Below are 17,563 nucleotides of genomic sequence, written 5' to 3'. Positions count from 1 at the left end.
TTAAATTTCATGGCATCAACACATCTCAAAAAAGTTGGGACAAGGCCATGTTTACCACTGTGTGGCATCCCCTCTTCTTTTTATAACAGTCTGCAAACGTCTGGGGACTGAGGAGACAAGTTGCTCAAGTTTAGGAATAGGAATGTTGTCCCATTCTTGTCTAATACAGGCTTCTAGTTGCTCAACTGTCTTAGGTCTTCTTTGTCGCATCTTCCTCTTTATGATGCGCCAAATGTTTTCTATGGGTGAAAGATCTGGACTGCAGGCTGGCCATTTCAGTACCCGGATCCTTCTTCTACGCAGCCATGATGTTGTAATTGATGCAGTATGTGGTCTGGCATTGTCATGTTGGAAAATGCAAGGTCTTCCCTGAAAGAGACGACGTCTGGATGGGAGCATATGTTGTTCTAGAACTTGGATATACCTTTCAGCATTGATGGTGCCTTTCCAGATGTGTAAGCTGCCCATGCCACACGCACTCATGCAACCCCATACCATCAGAGATGCAGGCTTCTGAACTGAGCGCTGATAACAACTTGGGTTGTCCTTGTCCTCTTTAGTCCGGATTACATGGCGTCCCAGTTTTCCAAAAATAACTTCAAATTTTGATTCGTCTGACCACAGAACAGTTTTCCACTTTGCCACAGTCCATTTTAAATGAGCCTTGGCCCAGAGAAAACGCCTGCGCTTCTGGATCATGTTTAGATATGGCTTCTTTTTTGACCTATAGAGTTTTAGCCGGCAACGGCGAATGGCACGGTGGATTGTGTTCACCGACGATGTTTTCTGGAAGTATTCCTGAGCCCATGTTGTGATTTCCATTACAGTAGCATTCCTGTATGTGATGCAGTGTCGTCTAAGGGCCCGAAGATCACGGGCATTCAGTATGGTTTTCCGGCCTTGACCCTTACGCACAGAGATTGTTCCAGATTCTCTGAATCTTTGGATGATATTATGCACTGTAGATGATGATAACTTCAAACTCTTTGCAATTTTTCTCTGAGAAACTCCTTTCTGATATTGCCTCACTGTTTTTCACCGCAGCATTGGGGGAATTGGTGATCCTCTGCCCATCTTGACTTCTGAGAGACACTGCCACTCTGAGAGGCTCTTTTTATACCCAATCATGTTGCCAATTGACCTAATAAGTTGCAAATTGGTCCTCCAGCTGTTCCTTATATGTACATTTAACTTTTCCGGCCTCTTATTGCTACCTGTCCCAACTTTTTTGGAATGTGTAGCTCTCATGAAATCCAAAATGAGCCAATATTTGGCATGACATTTCAAAATGTCTCACTTTCAACATTTGATATGTTATCTATATTCTATTTTGAATAAAATATAAGTTTATGAGATTTGTAAATTATTCCATTCCTTTTTTACTCACAATTTGTACAGTGTCCCAACTTTTTTGGAATTGGGTTTGTAAGATGTAATTGATCATTAGAACGCAAAGACCTATTGGACTGATGCAAACTGATTAAATCAGAAATATACTCTGGTGCTAAACCATGCAAAGCTTTAAAAACATACAATAGTGTCAGGGTCTGGCGTCTGGTGTTCTCCCTCTCTCCTCCAGAGGGCGCCAGCTCCCGGACTCCCATTCCCCAAACCCCATACACCTGTTCACTCATTACACTAATTCCCCAAACTCCACACACCGGTGCAGTCACTCACTCATCACACTCACCCTCAGCTGTGCCCCGTCTTCACTGACTATATCTTTTCCTCTCACTCACCACTCGGCCTGGCTGTATTGTGTGTTAGGTAATGGTGTTCGTCGTCCCTAGACCTGTTTTTGTTTTGCCTTGTTGGCCTTTCTGTCGTAATGAAGAAGTTTTCACCTGCATTTGGACCCAGACCCTTTGTTTACACGGTGTGCTTTCCTGACCGGCCCGTGACACAATAGCACTTTATAATGAATCCTGTATCGTACAGGAAGCCAGTGTAATATAATAAGCACAGGAGTAATATGCTCTCTCTTCTTGGTACCCGTTAAAATCCTAGCCGCTAAATTCTGAACAAGCTGCAGGCTGGAGAGAGAGGCCTGACTCACACCCAGATACAATGCATTACAATAATCCAAACGAAATGACACAAAAGCATGCACAACTTTCTCCAAGTCCTCAAAAGAAAGGACAGACTATAGTAGTATATTTTTAACAACGGCATTAATATGACGATCAAATTTGAGCTCTGAGTCAAAAATGACACCACGGTTTTTTACTCTAGAAAGATTTTTCCCAGGAAGTAACCCCAGGCAGTCAGTGACATCTTCCACACATCCCTTTTTACCTAATAAAATAAACTCAGACTTATTCTCATTCAGTTATGTTTGAGTCACATTAAGAACATTAAGAACAGTCTCTGAAATGCAGTGATTTTCAAAAATGTCATGGAGCAACCCAGCACTGTCTCCCTCATCTAACACACCCGATTCAACTTGTCAGTTCATTAGTAGAGACGTTAAGACCTGAAGCATGCCAGAAAAGGTAGCTTTAAGTATTCATCAATATTTTATTTCAAGATCAGTGTTTGATAACTTTATTCAATTTCTGTATATTTCCTACTTGCAGAAGGGCACAGGTAGCTAAATATGACATTTATTATAATGGGTTTATGTGAAGATTTTTTTTAAGTTCACTTAAATTAGTTGTTATTTTTAAAAGTCTAATAAATGTTAAAACTGATAGCTCTCAATTACACTGTAATGTTGACTGGCTAGTCAATGATTAAATATTAGGGGGAAAAAACAACTGCCATGAACATCTGACTCCCAAAGCTTTTGATATTCTTCATATTCTGTGCAGTGAGTTTGCACAGTAATTTTCATTCAAGTAGCCTGTTCAACTTATGCAAATGAAAATGAAAATTAAATTATATAATTTAGATTTGCCATTTCCTACACTAGATTTAATATGTAAATTAAAAACATTTGAACGCTTTATAAGTTGCAAAATGAAAATGAAAATGTATTACCCAAATTGATTAGATGTTTAAAATGTCCAAGCAAAAACTGTAGCAAAATTATAATTTAAATGCCATTTTTCCTAAATGCATTTATACTTATGGGTAGAACACTTGGGATTGCATTTTCATTGTGATACCACGTGATAATTGTTGCAAAATGCAGTGTGAATTTCAAAATGCATTTTGAGCCAAATGTACAGCAAAAGGGTAGCAAATGTCTTTTATTTTTCTTAAATGCATTGACACTTACACTTAAGAGGTTTGAATTGCATTTTCATTAAATACCCTGCGATCAGTGTACAGCTGTGGCTAAAAGTTTTGAGAATGACAAATATTAATTTTCACAAAGTCTGCTGCTACAGTGTTTTTAGATCTTTTTGCCAGATTTTACTATGGTATACTGAAGTATAATTACAAGAATGTCATAACTGTCAAAGGCTTTTATTGACAATTACAATAACTGTATACAAAGACTATTTGCAGTGTTGACCCTTCTTTTTCAAGACCTCTGCAATTCGTCCTGGCATGCTGTCAATCAACTTCTGGGCCACATCCTGACTGATGGCAGCCCATTCTTGCATAATCAATGCTTGGTGTTTGTCAGGATTTGTGGGTTTTTGTTTGTCCACTGCCTCTTGAGGATTGATCACAAGTTCTCAATGGGATTAAGGTCTGGGGAGTTTCCTGGCCATGGACCCAAAATTTAGATGTTTTGTTCCCCGAGCCACTTAGTTATCACTTTTGCCTTATGGCAAGGTTCTCCAGCATGCTGGAAAAGGCATTGTTCCTTACCAAAATGTTCTTGGATGGTTGGGAGAAGTTGCTCTCGGAGGATGTTTTTGTACCATTCTTTATTCATGGCTGTGTTCTTAGGCAAAATTTTGAGGGAGCCCACTCTCTTGGCTGAGAAGCAACCCCACACATTTATTTGTTTTAGGATGCTTTACTGTTGGTATGACACAGGACTGATGGTAGCGCTCACCTTTTCTTCTCCGGAAAAGCTTTATTCCGGATGCCCCTTACAATCAGAAAGGGGATACTTCAGAGAAAATGACTTTACCCCAGTCCTCAGCAATCCAATCCCTGTACCTTTTGGAGAATATCAGTCTGTCCCTGATGTTTTTCCTGGAGAGAAGTGGGTTCTTTGCTGCCCTTCTTGACACCAGGCCCTCCTCCAAAAGTCTTGGCTTCAGTGTGCGTGCAGATGCACTCACACCTGCCTGCTGCCATTCCTGAGCAAGCTCTGCACTGCTGGTGCCCCGATCCCGCAGCTAAATAAATTTTATAGGAGACGGTCCTGGCACTCGCTGGACTTTCTTGGGTGCCCTGAAGCCTTCTTCACAGCAATTGAACCTCTCTCCTTGAAGTTCTTGATGATCCGATAAATGATTGATTTAGGTGCAATCTTACTAGCAGCATTATCCTCTCCTGTGAATCCCTTTTTGTGCAAAGCAATGATGACTGCACGTGTTTCCTTGCAGGTAACCATAGTTAACAGAGGAAGAACAATGATTTCAAGCACCACCCTCCTTTTAAAGCTTCCAGTCTGTTATTCTAACTCAATCAGCATGACAGAGTGATCTCTAGCTTTGTCCTCATCAACACTCTCACCTGTGTTAATGAGAGAATCACTGACATGATGTCAGCTGGTCCTTTTGTGGCAAGTGTAGTGAATTTTGCTTTCGCCAACCTAAGGAGGCGAAATAGTGTAGTGATGGGTACTCGCGTCACCAATGACGTTATGATATTTGGATCACGTGTCACTTAAGGTGTGGTTATGAGTACATCACATAAGAAAGATTGGTGGGATCTCTAACTTGTAGAACCTCTTTCGGTATCATCAACACAAGGAAGACACAAGTGTAATAAAATAGATTTTTATGAACAAAAGATAGACAAGAGTAATCAACAACTGCTAAATGAATACCATAAACGAAAAAAGAAGTGCATAAGATGGATAAAATGCAAGTGATTATGTTGGGTGTTGCTAGGACAGAGCTACGTTATCTGGAGTTTTCTCAAAAAAACTCAAGGGTTCAAATGGCATAATGTCCAATACACACTTAGTACATTATGTCTTTATTGGTGTTTTTTTTTTTAGAAACCCACTGAAGTAGTATGCAGCATCTGGCAGTAAATAATAAAATTTTGAGCAACTGAATCTTAGAAGAGCTCCAGGTGTTGTATGAAAGAATCTCTAAAATACAGACCAGTGGGTCAAGGTCCAGAGAGATTCCCAATGTGTTATTAATTTCTTGAACAACATCCAATAAGAATGCTTTAATATGAAAACAGTCAAACATTGAATGAAAATATGTACTGTCTTCCATTTTACACTTAACACAGGTCTTTGAAAATGTATTATTCATTTTGTGATGTTTCACTGGAGAGATCCGAAGCCTATGTATCACACCGTTCAAAAGTTTACACACCGAACTGATCAAAAGTGACAGGAGTTGGGGTCGTGCACTTGTGCGTGCCTCAAAAGAGGGCTTACAATGACACATAACAGCATGTGACCAAGTATGGTGACCCATACTCAGAATTAGTGATCTGCATTTATCCCATCCAAAGTGCACACACACAGAGCAGTGAACACACACCCGGAGCAGTGGGCAGCCTTTTTTTTTGTTTTGCTGCGGCGCCCAGGGAGCAGTTGGGGGTTCGGTGCCTCGCTCAAGGGCACCTCAGTCGTGGTATTGAAGGTGGAGAGAGCGTACATTCACTCCCCCCACCTACAATTCCTGCCGGTACGAGACTTGAGCCTGCAACCTTTGGGTTTCGAGTCTGACTCTCTAACCATTAGGCCACGACTTCCCTAGGATTTACCCTATTATACTTTATCGACACGAATTGATAGATGAAACAACAAACAGCCACCCACAAATAGTCTATAAACAAAGCATCAGGCTGTCTTTGAGTTCACATGAACAACGGTTAACATAAAGTTACTCGTTGTCAGGCTACAGAAGAATACCATAATTTCTCCGTTCAATTAGGCCTAAGACATCGAGAGTCACACAGACCTATAACAGCCCAGCCACAACACATAATTGCGAATAACATGCCTTACCTTAACACAGAATCGACCACAGAGTCCAACGTTTATATTTTTTCTACGAATCTTTAAGTTAACATGTACTAAAGATGAGTGGAATTTGCACCTCATTTGTAAGTCGCTTTGGATAAAAGTGTCTGCTAAATGAGTAAATGTAAATATAAATGTACTTGGAATTGTTTGTTTACAGGGATTCTTTAAGTAAATATCAAAGTTATGATCCTGTTGTTCCCATCATGCACTGGGGCATGAATAATTAATAAGGTTAAAATTTTCACGTGTTCGAGTTGTATATACACTGTTTTATGGTTGCTTTTGTTGTTAGGTTTAGTAACTTGCTATTTTGTGACACTTGGAGTTCATTTTCTACTTTACTGATTGTTATTGTCATTGTGTATTGTGTACCAAGTACACAATTTAGGTTAATCTGCCCGCATTCTCCACCAATATATGTAAGGGAAACAGGTCAATTTAGCTCAAAGGGAATCATTGAAACTCTCAAAGGAAAATAAAAACAAACTAAAGAATAGAAGTAAAGTTTGACGAGACTAGGTGGTGTTTCTCCTCATGGTTTTAGAGGAGCTGGCGTGTAAGCCAGAGCACGCTCAAAACTAAAGAAGCAAAAAGCAAAAGGCAAAAAAGCCAAGTTTGATGGTGTCCTGAGTATTTAACCCAGGCTGTTTAACACACCCCAAATGGTGTTTTGACCAATTAGATGTCGTGTTTGCTCGGGGTGTTGTATATTCCTCCTCCCCATTCATAAATCAACTGTTATCTCATCATTCACATGATCTGCGTTTTTCCCGCTCTTGCAAAATATGATTTTGGACATGATTTCTTATAATAAGAATATGATACATTTGACAATGAAGTGATTAGAATAAACGTTTCAAGCATGAAGATTCAAACACACACATACTAAACATGAATAGCAATTCTTAAACTATTCAATAGTTATTCAAAATACATTCCCAAGAAATGATTAAGACCTGATAAGTCACATGTGGGTTACATACACGATATGGAGTGATTATGGAGAGAAATGATTAGTTGCTCAGGTCCTTTTAGTGTCATTTAGGTGCATGGAAAGGCAGTTTCCGTGCCATTCTGTGAATGTATGAAGACCAGAGATTAAGAGGTCTGTAAGGAATGGTTTCGTCTGTTCTCTGTCGTGAGGTGGGGGGAGAGGTCAATCCGTAGAGCTTGCGATCACTATCACATGTTTCCATGTGGCGGTCACGCTGTGCATCTCTTTTGACCATTATTCTTGATAACTTGCCCCAAAATTGACAATCTCCTTGGAATTGTCAATGTGTTCTTTTGTGTTAATGTTGAAAACTGTTTCAGAGGGGTTTAGGGTTGCTTCAGACTGGCTAATGCTCGGGTCTGATTTATGACATCCTGTTGTCTTGGGCCTCTGTGGCATTTTTTGACTCCTCGTGCCTCAACCATGTTTGACCAAATCTGAGATTGTCTGATTCGGTCTGATATCCTACATAATTAAGTAGAAATTACTCCTCAAACTCTAACTGGCCACATTAAATTTCCTTTGCTAATTTTAAATAACTCAGTTAAAGCTGCAGTCCGTAACTTTTTTTGGTTAAAAATGATCCAGAATCAATTTGAGCAAGTACATAACCAGCCAGTGTTCAAAACTATCGCCTTACTTTAGCCCGATTCACAACTGTTATCTTATAATAATGTTTTCTATTATACTTAAACTTTGAGTGGTACGGGTAGGTTTTCGCGGGAAATTCGAGCATGCTGCTGCGTCATTACGTCACTTCTGTAAACATAAAGAAGTTGTCCCGGCTACTAGGCTATCTCATGTGAGGATCCTGCAGGTGGCAGATCGTTAGCCTTTTCTCACAGCAGCTACAATAATTAAATGTCAAAAAATAATTTTGATGGCGGATTGTAATCCAGAAAGGATTATATGAAACACATGTGAATGAAATTAAATTATATTCCAGTTTTAAATGTGCTTCTGGTTACAGAAAGCCTGGGATTACACAAAATTTGTATTTTAAAGACAACCAGTTCGAAGCGAGCATAGTTTGCTTTTTGGGTTAAAAGAATTTCTTGGTATGAAATTCGAATGGTATGACAATTAGAGATTAGACTGTACAGAAATTGAAATCTACACACACTCTATACTCTAGTCACGCAATGCTGATGTTGTTAACATGAATAATCTGAGAATAAAGTATAACAATAATAATAATTTGCACGGTTTGATGTGATATGAGCTAATCGATCATTAGATTAAATCACCATCGGTAGCACGATTTAGGCTATTGTAATGCTTTTTTCCTCAGTTGGTCAGAACAAACGTGGCAGACGTTTTACTTACTTGTTCAGATGACAATATCAGGTGAAAATTCTTATTTGGGTCATATATTCCAAGACGTAGGCTAGAATCTGTGATTACTAAGTATAGGATTCACACCGGTGCGGTGACTGACTGCCACACATACTCCTCAAAACATTAGATTCATCCACGCTGGAGCCGTGCCGACGCACAACCCACGCAAGGAAGATAATTCCACAAGTAACTGCAATTCCAGGTTTTCAAACAGAGATGGCGACAAAGAGGCAAAATTTACGGACTGCAGCTTTAAGTAGATTTTACTTAATTCCATGCTTAAATTTTACTTAAAATATGTGTGCAAAAAAGTTGCAAAAGAAAAATTAATTACATTTTACTTTTTTTTTTTTAGTGTATAAATATGATATTGTCTTAAATGTGGTGATGTTGCTGACAGCTCAGTCAAATCAGACGAGCAGACCAGTGTCTCAGAGAAGCAGTCAAAGAAAGAAGGCTGACATCAGTCAGGACAGGTACAACAGAGTTTTCTTCATTATCAGGTAGTATATTCTGGCTTGTGCCAATACTGTGAATTGTTCTGCATTATTCCTCTAATACTTGCTTAGATGTTGTGCTACAATGATGGACTGGTCTGGAATTTTTTCTATCATGTTTCCTTTTTTCCCTCATTTTGTTTGAGCCAATTCAACAGGCTAACCGCACATTAGATATGGAGACTGATTTTTAACAGCGTGGCCCTTTTGACTTGACATGTTTAGATTGAAAGTCTTTAAGGCAGCTCTACTGAAGGCCTTTAAGGTGACCCGGTCTCAGTCTGTGGTGGTGCCTGATCTTCTAACTCACATTAACAAAGGCCAGGACGAGGAGTTTGACTAGTACGAGATTAACCTTCTGCTGGAGCGCATGCAGGATGACAACCAGGTCATGGTCTCAGAGAATGTGGTGTTTCTCATATAGAGCAGTGCCAATGGACAGCTGCATCTCTTGAAAATTCAGGAACGTAAATTACATTGCAATTATTTATAACATGCCAGCACTTTGTACAGACTACAACATACCAATTATAAACTGTGGGAGCATTAATTTCATTTTTATTTATTTATTTTTATTTTGCTTTTAGATTTATTCATTTTGCAGACACTTACAAACTTACAAATGAGGAATACAAGAAGAAATTCACCTTAAGGAGGCAATGAACATGAGAAGTGCTAGTAATCTAGTAATAATGTTTCTTGGGAATAGTATTTATAAGGTTTTTTCTTTTTTTGATCAGATACATTTTTAATGCAAGTTATGATTCAGTCACTCCAGCTCAGTAATGAAGACACAATCTGGCAAATTCTGGAAATCTCTCTCTCTCTCTCTCTCCACTGAGGCTTCATGATGTATCCTGCATCTCATGGGGATCTTTTAGTCCATGGTCCTTTTAAAAGGAACTTTGGGGTTCTGCAAGAGAAAATTCAGTTTAATGGGAGCAGTTTTGAGAAGATTAATTTGGAAATGCAATAGGTTACAGATTACAAGTTGCCCTATTTATAATGTAATAAATAGTGTATCTATTTCAATTGCTTTATTAAAGTAATGTTACTGATTACATTTGATTATTTTTGATTACTTTTCTAAATTTCAAATGTTTTCAATGGTTAATCATTTTCAAACATTTAAAGGCGTCATATGATGCGATTTCATTTTTTCCTTTCTCTTTGGAGTGTTACAAGCTCTTGGTGCATAAAGAAGATCGGCAAAGTTGCAAAGACTAAAGTCTCAAATCCAAAGAGATATTCTTTATAAAATTTAAGTCAACCATGCCTACCTAAAACGGCTCGTTCTAACACGCCCCCACATGTCTACGTCACGATGTGGGAAGATTTGCATAATGCCGCCCAAATGTTCAGGCAAAGAAAGAAGGTGTAATTTTTATCCTCGCTGTAGTATTGTTGTTGCCGTCGCAATGTCATGAAGGCGCTGTGTGTTTCGTTGTGAAAGCGAAACTACTTTGTTTGGCCTTCCAAAAGAGGACGATATCCGCTTCGTCATGCCTAGAGCTGATCCGTGCTGGTCGCTGAGGAAATACATCAACTTCGCGCTGTGGATTGCCGGATCGGCTTTCACCATGGATGAAGCAGAGTCCAGCCCAGGTCGTCACATGTGGTTGCCGCAAGCTCGCCAGACACTCCTTCATCAAATCCGCCAGCCGCCAGCCTCCGCTCACTCTAGCCCACCTGCCTCCCCTCACTCTAGGTGCCTGCCTTCTCTCACTCAAGCCGCCGGCCTCTGCTCACTCAAGCCCGCTGTGTGTGACACTGTGTTTCGTTGTGAAAGTGAAACTACTTTGTTTGGCCTTCCAAAAGAGGACACGACTAGAAATCAATGGTTAAGTTGTATTTACAACACTGTTCCAGAACAGTTCAACCCAAATATTCAGATGTGTGCAGCACATTTTATGGAGGACTGTTTCCTGATCCTGGTAGAGTAGACTACAATGCCGGCTGTTCTGACTCACAGTCTGTTAGTACGTTTTTTTATATTTAAAGGATTTGCCACTGATGATTAAAATGCGAGTTTTGAGCAGTGTAGAGCAGCGCTTGTTGTTTGTCATTTCTCCAATCACAAATGCAGACATGGTTTTATGTTTACGCGGCGCGTTGCAATGCGTAAAAGACAGTATAAGTCATTATAATCGGTAATTATGTCCCCACTGGGTGCAACAAATGCCTCGTTTATAATGGGTTTTAATGTTTTTGTCTCATCGCTCCGGCCAGACAGGGCATCACAGTATGTTAAGGGGCGTAACATTTCCGTCACACGCTTGAGGTATTCGGCCAATCACAATGCACTGGATAGCTGGCCAATCAGAGCACACCTCGCTTTTCAGACCGATGAACTTTGTAAAAATTTACGCGTTTCAGAAAGGCGGGGCATAGAGGAGAAACAATAATGTACAGTATGTAGAAAATAATGTTTTTTGAACCTTAAACCGCATAAACACATTTCATTACACCAAATACACAAAATAATGTTCTTTTTAGCAACATCATATGACCCCTTTAAAGCAGGCAGTAGTACTCAACACTGATTACTCTCAGACTTTCAAAATTGTTCTTCACTTGAATTATGATTATGATAATTTCATTTTAAAGCACAGCCACCACAATATCAGACTTTATAATACTGATTTATAATTATAAAAAGAAACCATTTAATAGCTGTGATACTGTTTTTGAAATAAAATATTTTCATATATATGGCAGGAAACACTGATATCTAATGATTCCTTGGAAAAGAAAAAAACAGTTAACAAATCTTAAAAAATAAAATATATACATAACCCTAAATATGAAATAAGACATTTGTCCTATTCTGGTCCTAAACTCCTGAAACACTGGAGTCTCATATTTTAGAGAAGTCAATCATATGTATGTGTGTGAAAATATTCAGATAACCCCTTTGTAATTGTTAACATTTTCATAGGTAACTGTAATTTAATTACACCTTTTTTCTCAGTAACTGTAACAGATTACAGTTACATTTATTTTGTAATTAAATTACGTAATTCCATCACATGTAACTAGTTACTCCCCAACACTAAATGGCAGTTACTGTACATCCATTTACATTTAATAATGAATAATGGTAGGCCTACTATTATCAAGAGTGAGAGGAGAAAACTGGTATTTGGATACATACAACCACCTGTCTCTTTGGCTCCTCCTCTGCATCACGGTCATCAATCTCTAATCGCAGGTCTCTGATTTTTGGTCTCCTGGTCTTCAAAAGTCCAGTCACATCTATTTATGAAGTTGAAATTTAAAACTCTTGTCATATTTCATAAGAATTTCACTGGCATTGAATAAGAACTGCAAACCTTCAAGGGAGAGGAGGAAGATGGCATCATGTCCTTTAATAAAGCTTCGACTCTTCAGAAGATCATGTGTGATGTAATTTCTGGGACCATTACCCGGCCCCCGGTAGAATTTACTGCCATCTGTGTCATTGACTAGACTGCCTGCTTTTCGTGGGTTGTCCCAGTAATACGTAACTTTACCCATGGCTGCACAAAGAGAAAAGATACTATTTATTAAACACTTTTGTGACCTGTGCTGGCAAAATGAGTCACGATGAGCAAGTTTTCAAAAATTAGTTATTTTTCACATTTCACATTCTCCATTAAAAGGCCTTCAAAAGGCCTTCATAAATTGTTGTAATCAGATGAAAATGACTGAGCTACACCCTTTTGAAGTCGAAAGAGTCAGCCGTGTGTGTCAGGATCCTGCCCTGACAGTCTTGTCTGTCCTGTCTTTGTTTAATGTATCTTTGTTTATTTTGTGCCTGAGCACATGGCTGTGTCTTTGTTTGTGTTGGCCATGTGCTCTTGTCCTGCCTCCTCATTTTCAATCACCACGCCCCCTTGTTTAGTCCTTGTTTGTCCAATTGTGTTCACCTGATCCTCGTGTGCTCTGATCCCTTGATATTGTGCTCATTTCCCTCTAGTCTTTGCTGGTTTGTTTTGTGTGTGCATTCGCTGTGTTATTGTCTTTAGCCTTGTTAGCGCATACCATTCAGTATATTGCATCCAGTTTAGTTTCCCCTCTTGTTAGTTCTAGATTTTTGTTCCTGTGTTTAGTCTACAGTCTAGTTACAGTCCTAGTGGTTTAATTCTTTTGTTTTAGTTCCTGAACCTTTTTTTTTTTTTTTTCTAGTTTTTAGCAAGGTATCTATCTTTATATTTTGTTTGTAGTTGGAGTAATTTTTCCCTAGCTTTTTCCTTTTGGTTTCAGAAGTTCCTCCTTTTTTTTTTTTCTAGTACTTATTTTATGTTTTTTTTTTTCCTTTCAGTTTTATTTCCCTATAGTCAGTTTTGCAGGTTTCTACTTTTGATCTGTGTATCTCTTGTCTCTCCTGTTGTCTTGTCTTTCAGTGTGTCTGTCGAGTTGGTTCCTGCCCGGCTTCCTGAGTCCTCCCTGGTCGCTGATTCTTCTGACCTGGCAGACAGTTTGGTGCTTCAAGAGTTGCCAAGCCTGTGGTTCCTTGAGCTGCTACCTAGTCCCCTTTTGCCACGGAGTCTGGAGCTACCCTCATCCCGGACCAGCCTGTTCTCCAGTTGTGTGCCCTGCCTTATTGTGTGGACTGTCTTCCTGCCTCATCCTTTTGTGCTCTAATTTTGTTAATAAACTGTTTCCGCTGTCCATTCTGCATTTAGGTCCTCCCTTGACAAACCGTGACAGTGTGAGGCACTTTTATGGCTGGATGTGCTTTATTACACTTTTGGACTAATGAACTGCAACACCTGCTGACTGCCATTAAACAGCTTGGAAGATCAAAGACAATTTAATATAACGCCGATTGGATTCATCTGAAAGAAGGAAGTCATATACGCCTAGGATGGCTTGAGTAAATAATGGGCTGATTTTCATTTGAGTGAACTATCCCTTTAAGACCTACTGTAATGCATGGATTTAATGTAATTTTACACATCAGCCGTTTTTCACCAGCAGTTCCATAAACGTTAAGGAACTTAAGACCTAACAGATTATGTTTGCGTGAACACTTTAATACTGTAATCAAAGCCACTAGAAAGCAAGCCTGCAACCATTAACAAAAAAAAAAAAGCGGAACGGCTAACGTTTCCAGTCTGGCAGTACGTGGGGAAAAGAGACCAGAGGCTTTTTTTTTTTTTTTAATAAATGGATGTCAATGGAGCAGGGGCTTCACTACGTAGAATAAACAGCTGTCTAAAGGAAACGGCTTATCTGCTAATCTTCAACATGTTTTACACTAAACAATACTTTTGGATTGAACCATTTTTAGACCTAGAATTAAACGAGACGGCCTTCGTAGGACAGGCGGAAAGGAAGTATCACTTTGCTATGCCAACACATCCTTGCGCTCTCACACTACTTAAATGAAGGAAAATAATTTCTAAATTTGGAAAGTAATTTGAAAAAAAATGCTTTTACTTGTTTTATTTTGTTCAATGTTTGAGGAGCTGCAGCGTACCTACAGCAGGCATCTATTAGAGGAAAAAAAGGAGGATATTAAAAACAAAGTTTATCTGTTTTTACCGAGGCGAATTAAGGGAAGTTGTAAACCCCACATCTGCGCTGGTGTGTACGTTACATCTGCCTGCGCTGACATTTTTCAAATTAACAACGGTTGTTCACGGCGCCGCAAAGAATTGTGGGTTATCTGTAGCAGCGAAGGATACACCTCATGCATCCTCCGAATTCCTGTGAAAGAAGGTCGCATTCGGAGTGTCCTACTTGCTTTTCTGAAATGAGACAGCATCGATGACGTATGCAGCCTTCGAATGCGACCTCCGGAGGGTGCAGCCTTCTAAATGAGACGCAGCTACTGACTTTTTGCGACAGCTGGCATTCAGCTTACGGCACTTCCTATTCATTCCTATGGTATCCGTAAACGGCGATTGAGTGTCGTGCAACTCTGACTGAAATTCAATGACATCAAGGCTGTAGTGTGGTTGGTTATTAGGGGACACGTAATCCAAGTTAGCCATTACGCTTTCTCCAATAGTAAGTAATACAGACCCTCTCATCTCCCTACAGTAGGACAATCTCTGCTGTAATTCTGTGTATATTTATCGGGATCGCGCGCTGCCGGAAATGCCTTTTATGCAGGTGCTACGGATGACAGTCAGTGCGAGAAGCGAGTGGAGAAAAGGACCCCTCTAAAAAAAAAAATAAAGATTATTTTAGATGCTTAATTACTATTTGGAGCATTGGGATCGCTAGACAAGGGCTTAATGAACTCCTTTTTGTGAAAACCCCAAATCTGACTAAAATCTACATTTTTATTTTTTTCACTTTTTTTTTTTTCATTCTGACTCATTTTGCCAGCACAGGTCACGTTTTGTAGACTTATCTCTAAATAATCTGTAACCAAGTATCTGTACTTAGCACATCAGCATTAATGGCTCATAAAAATGACTAATATCTATAACTTTGTGTCTTACAGTCAGTGGAGGTCTTGGTTGGATCTGTAGTGATCATCCTAATGTTGTTCATGCGATGTTGGATGTCTGGATTCTGGTCCATCAGCTCCATGGATGCCTGACGCCATGGACATGGCCATTGGAGATTGTCATTTTTTTTTTTTCCTTTCAGTTTTATTTCCCTATAGTCAGTTTTGCAGGTTTCTACTTTTGATCTGTGTATCTCTTGTCTCTCCTGTTGTCTTGTCTTTCAGTGTGTCTGTCGAGTTGGTTCCTGCCCGGCTTCCTGAGTCCTCCCTGGTCGCTGATTCTTCTGACCTGGCAGACAGTTTGGTGCTTCAAGAGTTGCCAAGCCTGTGGTTCCTTGAGCTGCTACCTAGTCCCCTTTTGCCACGGAGTACCCTCATCCCCTCATCCCGGACCAGCCTGTTCTCCAGTTGTGTGCCCTGCCTTATTGTGTGGACTGTCTTCCTGCCTCGTGCTCTAATGTTTCCGCTGTCCATTCTGCATTTAGGTCCTCCCTTGACAAACCGTGACAGTGTGAGGCACTTTTATGGCTGGATGTGCTTTATTACACTTTTGGACTAATGAACTGCAACACCTGCTGACTGCCATTAAACAGCTTGGAAGATCAAAGACAATTTAATATAACGCCGATTGGATTCATCTGAAAGAAGGAAGTCATATACGCCTAGGATGGCTTGAGTAAATAATGGGCTGATTTTCATTTGAGTGAACTATCCCTTTAAGACCTACTGTAATGCATGGATTTAATGTAATTTTACACATCAGCCGTTTTTCACCAGCAGTTCCATAAACGTTAAGGAACTTAAGACCTAACAGATTATGTTTGCGTGAACACTTTAATACTGTAATCAAAGCCACTAGAAAGCAAGCCTGCAACCATTAACAAAAAAAAAAAAGCGGAACGGCTAACGTTTCCAGTCTGGCAGTACGTGGGGAAAAGAGACCAGAGGCTTTTTTTTTTTTTTAATAAATGGATGTCAATGGAGCAGGGGCTTCACTACGTAGAATAAACAGCTGTCTAAAGGAAACGGCTTATCTGCTAATCTTCAACATGTTTTACACTAAACAATACTTTTGGATTGAACCATTTTTAGACCTAGAATTAAACGAGACGGCCTTCGTAGGACAGGCGGAAAGGAAGTATCACTTTGCTATGCCAACACATCCTTGCGCTCTCACACTACTTAAATGAAGGAAAATAATTTCTAAATTTGGAAAGTAATTTGAAAAAAAATGCTTTTACTTGTTTTATTTTGTTCAATGTTTGAGGAGCTGCAGCGTACCTACAGCAGGCATCTATTAGAGGAAAAAATGGAGGATATTAAAAACAAAGTTTATCTGTTTTTACCGAGGCGAATTAAGGGAAGTTGTAAACCCCACATCTGCGCTGGTGTGTACGTTACATCTGCCTGCGCTGACATTTTTCAAATTAACAACGGTTGTTCACGGCGCCGCAAAGAATTGTGGGTTATCTGTAGCAGCGAAGGATACACCTCATGCATCCTCCGAATTCCTGTGAAAGAAGGTCGCATTCGGAGTGTCCTACTTGCTTTTCTGAAATGAGACAGCCTCGATGACGTATGCAGCCTTCGAATGCGACCTCCGGAGGGTGCAGCCTTCTAAATGAGACGCAGCTACTGACTTTTTGCGACAGCTGGCATTCAGCTTACGGCACTTCCTATTCATTCCTATGGTATCCGTAAACGGCGATTGAGTGTCGTGCAACTCTGACTGAAATTCAATGACATCAAGGCTGTAGTGTGGTTGGTTATTAGGGGACACGTAATCCAAGTTAGCCATTACGCTTTCTCCAATAGTAAGTAATACAGACCCTCTCATCTCCCTACAGTAGGACAATCTCTGCTGTAATTCTGTGTATATTTATCGGGATCGCGCGCTGCCGGAAATGCCTTTTATGCAGGTGCTACGGATGACAGTCAGTGCGAGAAGCGAGTGGAGAAAAGGACCCCTCTAAAAAAAAAAATAAAGATTATTTTAGATGCTTAATTACTATTTGGAGCATTGGGATCGCTAGACAAGGGCTTAATGAACTCCTTTTTGTGAAAACCCCAAATCTGACTAAAATCTACATTTTTATTTTTTTCACTTTTTTTTTTTTCATTCTGACTCATTTTGCCAGCACAGGTCACGTTTTGTAGACTTATCTCTAAATAATCTGTAACCAAGTATCTGTACTTAGCACATCAGCATTAATGGCTCATAAAAATGA

The 17,563-nt window shown here is 39.7% G+C and overlaps 1 protein-coding gene across 1 annotated transcript; it reads right to left on the bottom strand.

Annotated features, from left to right (window-relative positions):
* Window positions 1–9,594: 9,594 nt before the first annotated feature.
* On the bottom strand, window positions 9,595–15,453 carry LOC107581507 (meprin A subunit beta-like). The gene is made up of 4 exons (XM_016267084.1): window positions 15,328–15,453; window positions 12,223–12,408; window positions 12,045–12,145; window positions 9,595–9,803 (listed from the first exon to the last, which is right to left on the bottom strand). Exons 1-4 carry the CDS (start codon window positions 15,416–15,418, stop codon window positions 9,768–9,770), a joined length of 414 nt encoding a protein of 137 aa, XP_016122570.1. The 5' UTR covers window positions 15,419–15,453; the 3' UTR covers window positions 9,595–9,767.
* Window positions 15,454–17,563: the final 2,110 nt, after the last annotated feature.

The sequence above is a fragment of the Sinocyclocheilus grahami genome, unplaced genomic scaffold (genome assembly GCF_001515645.1).
Source record: "Sinocyclocheilus grahami isolate Dianchi unplaced genomic scaffold, SAMN03320097.WGS_v1.1 scaffold35.1, whole genome shotgun sequence".
Lineage (NCBI taxonomy): Eukaryota > Metazoa > Chordata > Actinopteri > Cypriniformes > Cyprinidae > Sinocyclocheilus > Sinocyclocheilus grahami.
This window is presented reverse-complemented; position numbering and strand designations above follow the sequence as displayed.